Genomic DNA, 6125 nt, shown 5'->3' on the forward strand with positions numbered 1-6125 from the left:
GATGATGTGGAGAGATGGAGTAGCTGGGGACTGTGGACTCAAGGGAGGGAGAGGGGCTGTGTGCTGATGGCCATGGGGCAGGCTTGCGGGGTGTACCCTTTGGTTGTGTGGTGATGCATGGAGGGGATTGTAATAATGCAATGAAACAAAATACGATAGTATGAAAGTAAAGCTAATGTTCTTCCATGTAAACTATCACTCAATTCACAATAAAAGCTTTAAAAAAAGAGAGAGAGAGAGAGAGAGAGAGACAGCAGTGGAAACTCCCATGTCCCATGTGGTGGTCCAACAGAATCTATACCCTTCATTAGTCCAAGGGTTACATTTCTCAGCAGGCTGTGAAAGTTTAAAAGATTCCTGTATTCACTGTGAATTATGTTCCCTGTTTGCTGATTAGTGCACCTTCTCTGGAGAAATGGTAAAGTTGTTATTGGTAAATATCCTCAAGTCTGCTTAGATTCATAGCGACCATACTCATGTACAACAGAACAAAACACTGACAAGTCCTGTGTCTTTCTCACAATCATTTTTATGTTTGATGGCATTGTTGCAGCCACTGTGTCAATCTATCTCATTGAGAGTCTTCCTCTTTCTCACTGACCCTCCACTTTATGAAATATGTATCCTTTTCCAGTGACTTGTTCTTTCTCATGACATGTACAAAGGTACATAAAACCAAGTTTCACCATTCTCACTTCTAAGGAACATTCTGGTGGTACTTCTTCTAAGAAAGATTTATTTGTTCTTCTGGCAAACCATGGTACTTTCTATATTCTTCTATTTTCTTCACCAACAATGAATGCACCTTGATTGTATGTTTGATCAGTTTCAGACTGCAGAAGTTGATAAAATTATTAGAATTTTTTCATCAGTGGCTTTGATATTGGTTGCATAAACTTGAATAATAGCTGTATCAACAGATCTTCCTTGTAGGTGTATAGATATTTTCCTATCACAGGCAGCATTGTATTTCAAGTTAGGTCTTGAAATATTATTTTTGATATGATAGATGCAATGCCATTCTTTAAGCATTTGTCATTCCTGGCATAGTAAACCATATGATTGTCTGACTTGAAATGGCCAGTAACAGTCAATTTCAGGTCACTAATGCATTTCCTTTCATTTTTGATGACTTCAAATTTTCCTAGATTCATACTTCATACATTCCATGTTCTGACTATTAATGGGCATAGTACTAAGACTTTCATTTCCCCCCACTCTCTCAGAGACTGTCTGGAAGAGGATGCCACAGAGAGAAAAGATCAGAATTACCCTGGCAGCTTTTTTGTCACACTTTGGGGTCCTGGCCATGATGATGACTATACCAAAAAGCACTGATAAGCCCTGATTGGCCTAGATGGATGCCCAAGGGTTTGACCTAGACCACTTGTTAACCTTATGACCTTGAGCTGGTACTTCCTCTCAGACTTTGCTTCCTCAGAGAATTAAATCCCTGATGGATGGATGGTCCTGATATTTGGTGTTGTTGAGAATGGGGGTGGGTGATTGTAATGCAGTGTGAACCACTATGTCTCAGACTCTACCCCAGGACCACCAGTGGTGCCCAGCAGAACAATTCTGGTTTCTGGTTTCTCTCAGCTGACTAGGGCAGTGTGTGTTATCTGTGTACTGATTAGAAACCTATTGGCAATGTGTTGTAGTCATTAACAAAAGGAGGAACAGACCCTGCTGTTGCTTGTGAACTTCATATCTGTGACCCATGAAGATGCTTATCTAGGAGGGAAGGCCTTGGGCATGGGACAGCATGATCCTCTATCAATGGTGTGGGGGAACCCACAGTTGTGGGGACCCTCCAATATTGGATCTCTTCCAAGTGGTGAATCCAGTGTAGGAGACCATCCAGTGTGGGAACTCTCCACTGTGTCTACCTTCCAGTGTAAGCACTACCATCCCCATGGGTATCCAGTGTGTGGGACACTCCAGTATGGAAACTTGTCCCCATTCCCCAACCCAGCTGTCAAGACCTGCCCATAGTTTAACCCTGCAGTTACTAGGCTCTCAGAACAATGTCTTCTTTCCTTCCTAACCAAAGGGCCACACCACTGCGGGCATGTTCTGAGTAATTTCATGTTCCCCCAAGTCTAATGTTCAACATCCGCTGGTGACTCATTAAAGCATGTGAACCTAATGCACTTCTTTGGGGGGACATTGTTCTATTTCTTTTTTAGAAAATGGAAAGTAGTGAAGATGATCCCATCTTTGTATAAAAAAAAAATGCATTAAGATAGGGATCTCAGTTTCTTATGAGTCAGAGTGAGTGCATTGTGTTTTGGTGGGGAAAGAAAATTCACAATGGATTAGCCAAGCACCATGGGGATGCGCTTGTTAGGAAAAAGTGCTTTCTGCATGTGGGTATCAAGAGGAAAATGAGGTTTTCAAGTCTTACCATTAGTGTGCCCTGAGTGCAATAGTCTGCCCTGTGTCGGAGGATCATCAGTGATGGCATTGCTGGGCAGGAATGGGGGTCATCTTCCAACTCACCAGAGCATACCCATCCCAATCCCCAGGAGGCTCTCATCTGAGACCTCTGCCAAAAACAGTCCAGTTGTGTGCCTAATCACAGAGGAAGGAAGGGTAGGTACTCAAAGCAAAGCCTCAGCTCCTTGGGAAGGAGCCTGCACAGCCAGATTGGAATTGGTCTCACCTGTGTTTGTGCCCAGATCAGGAGACAAGAAGGGTGGCTCAATAAGCCACACAGCCAGACTGTCCTGTGAACTAGGGGTTAGTCACAGAATAATAATAAAAAGGAATCCTAATAGTTGTGCGCCTCTTGTGAGTTCCCCAGCCCATTCTCTGAGGTATCAGATGGTCACCATTGTTGAGCACTCATATCCCAAAGGAGATCCTGAGAAGACCCACTTGTGAACAGGTTTTGTCTGGCATTGAACCTAAGAGCCTAGCACTTGGCACTTGTTCTTGGTAAGCATGTCCTTGAATGAGGCAGATACTGTATGTGTCCTTCTTTTGAGGATGTTTGCTTGCAGGCAGTGGGGGCATTGGAGGTTTTTCTTCTTTCAGCGAATGTTTGCACATTTCTGTGATGCTGAACACATCTCAGCAGAACTTCTAGACTAAGATGGACTAGGAAGAATGGTCTGACAATCTACTTACAAAAATCAGTGAATGAAAACATGGATCAGAGCATTCATATGTGTTGTGCACGAGATGATCATGAGTTGGGAGCTGAGTCAATGGCAGCTGAATAACAATACAATGAGCAGACAATAGTAAAATCAAGCACGGGAATAGCATCAACAGCAGCCTTTATTAACTCTCCTCCCAACCCCTGCCCTTTTTCTCTGTTGCAGAGTGACTACTCAAGTGATACAGAAAGTGAGGACAACTTCCTTATGATGCCTCCCAGAGACCACCTGGGCCTCAGTGTCTTCTCCATGCTCTGCTGCTTCTGGCCCTTGGGCATCGCTGCCTTCTACTTGTCCCATGAGGTAGGGCCCCTTGTCTCACAGTGTGGTGGGTTGACCTGGGGCATGCCAGGCTGAGGATGGCAGTGACTATGAAGCCTGTCAGCATCTGCTATTAGAAGAGGGGTGTATTGTATTCCTGCGCACATATGATGTGGACTAGGACAAGGGAGGACGGGGCCCTGGGGATGGTCTTCATTACAGCATGACTGGGAGTACTCCAGCTGCCCTTTCTGAGGGGAACTGCCCTGGCAACCCTGGGAAACAGGGTGGGCAGTCTTAAGGAAGGGGCCCAGCAGAATCAAGCATCCACCTGTATGTCCTGTAGCCCTCAGGGCCTGGGCCTTCCCTTGGGTACCTGTATCACTCTGGTGATCAAACCTTGAGCTGGAAGACGGTAACCAGGCCAAAGGAGCCATCAGGAAGGTTGTACTGCATGAAAAAGAAGACAAAACTAGGGCTTAATTAACTTGCTTACAGAAAGTGAAGAGGACTTAAAACATTTACTGATGAATATCAAAGAGCACAGCCTTCGGTATGGATTGCATCTCAATGTAAAGAAAACAAAAATCCTCACTACTGGACCAATAAACAACATTCTTATCAACAGAGAAAAGATTGAAGCTGTCAAGGACTTCATTCTTCTTGTATCAACTATCAACACTCATGGAAGCAGCAGTCAAGAAATCAAATGATGTATTGCATTAGGCCAATCTGCTGCCCAAGACCTTTTTAAAGTGTTGAAGAGTAAAGATGTCAGCTTGAGGAGGTGCGCTTGACCCAAGCCATAGTATTTTCAATAACCTCATATGCATGTGAAAGCTGGACAGTGAATAAGGAAGACTGTAGAAGAATTGATGCATTTGAGTTTTGGTGTTGGAGGAGAATATTGAAAGATCCATGGGCTGCCAAAAGAACAAACAGATCTATTTTAGAAGAAATGCAGGCAAGAGTGCTCCTTGGAGGCCAGGATGGCAAAACTTCGTCTTTCATACTTTGGATATATTATCAGGAGGGACCAGTCACTGGAGAAGGATATCATGTTTGATAAGGTGGAGGGTCAGAGAAAAAGAGGAAGACCCCCAGCAAGTAGCAGCATCAATGGACTCAAGTGTGGCAACAATAGTGAGGTTGGCCCAGGATCGAGCAGTGTTTCGCTCTGTTGTGCATAAGGTTGCTATAAGTCCGTACCAACTTGATTGCACCTAACAACAATTTACTTGTAAAAGTCTCTTTTAAATACGAGTAACTATATTTGAAAAGCAGCTCATGTAAACCCATCCCAGATTAATTTTCTATTAATGTAAATAGCATTTCTTAGTGTAAAACCATACCCTTTCCCCCCAGTATGAGGTCTTTCAGCCTCTTCTCACCACCAGGCATTCTGCTTGTTGTCTCTTTGTGGAAATCATGTTTGAGATACTTTTCTCTTGAAAATGAAGGGTATTCATTTATATAACTTATATAATATTTATATAACATATAATTTATATAACAATGAATAACTTTTTTCCTGTTTTTATTACTCAGAGAAGCACATTTATAATTGCCAAGTTATGCATACAATTACCAGTGTCACCAACCCCTGCTACGATTTTCCAAATGGGAACAAATATGATGGCACCCCACTTACTGGCATAGGATAGGGGTGGGTTTTTAAGAGCTGTCAGTGCTGTGGCGTGCCTGAGTCCGTCTAGTTCTGGAGTTCCGGAGCTGGTTTGGGCAAGTCCCTTGTTGGAAAAATTCTTACCTTTACCTCAAAACAGACCCCTTCACTGATCAACAGGGTTCTTGCTGTTGACATTTGACTGCTGCTGATTTTAGTTATATTTGACTGGAGAAAGGATTCCCTGAATTCTTCTTGTCCCGCTTGCACATCCGTTTCCGGAGATGTTCCTTTCTTTTCTAGCATTCAGAGATAGATACTCTGTCCAAGGAGGAGGAAGACTCTTCTAGGGTCAGTGGTTCTCAGAGGGTATCCCTGAGGACTAGGAAGGCCCTCCATGGAGCTGGGGCATTGAGGGTCTGGGAGTGCTCAGGACCCTGAAAAGAAGTAAACACAGACACCCCACAGTACAAGCAAAAGCAAAATGATGGTTGGTTCTGAATCCGCTGCCCCTGCCACTCTGTGTGGAAACAGCTACAGAAGAGGAACCTGAAGCCCACTGAAGACAGGAGCATGAGCCCCGCCCTCACTGCCTTCACTCAGCAGGCCCTCATCTGGAGCAGGGCACCAGAAGGCCTAAGGACTCCATACTGTGCCTGCTGGCAGATATCTTCTGAACCTAAGCATTTATTAAGTCTTGATTTGATTTCATTTCATAAAATGCTTCTTTCCTTTATTAACTGCAACATTATAACAAAAATTAAATGAGAAATGGGTATTAAGAACCAGATTATGAATTTTATAAATAGAACCAGCAAAGGAAATTGGTCAAATTAGAAAAGGAGAAAAAAGAGAGAGTCTCTTTATGGAACTGAAAATGTAGAAGAACAAGTCCAGCATAGCTAATAACAGTGTTCCTTAAAATTCAAACATTCATTCAGTATTTATTGTTCACTTTTAATATACCAAGTCTTTTTCTGGGCACCAGAGGTACAGTAATAAAATAAAGAAAAATCAATCTTCACAGAACTTGCATTCTAGTGAAGAGGGACAGATAATAAATAAAATTCAAATTA

The 6125-nt window shown here is 43.1% G+C and overlaps 1 protein-coding gene across 1 annotated transcript in view; it reads left to right on the forward strand.

The window, feature by feature from the left end:
* The window catches only part of SYNDIG1 (synapse differentiation inducing 1), an 89881-nt gene that overhangs the window by 37877 nt on the left and 45879 nt on the right, over positions 1–6125 (forward strand). Inside the window, exon 2 of the mRNA XM_006860665.1 lies at positions 3330–3467. Within this exon, the coding sequence (XP_006860727.1) occupies positions 3330–3467 (138 nt within the window). The remainder of the gene's footprint in view (positions 1–3329; positions 3468–6125) is intronic.

The sequence above is a fragment of the Chrysochloris asiatica genome, unplaced genomic scaffold, assembly GCF_000296735.1.
Source record: "Chrysochloris asiatica unplaced genomic scaffold, ChrAsi1.0 scaffold00039, whole genome shotgun sequence".
Lineage (NCBI taxonomy): Eukaryota > Metazoa > Chordata > Mammalia > Afrosoricida > Chrysochloridae > Chrysochloris > Chrysochloris asiatica.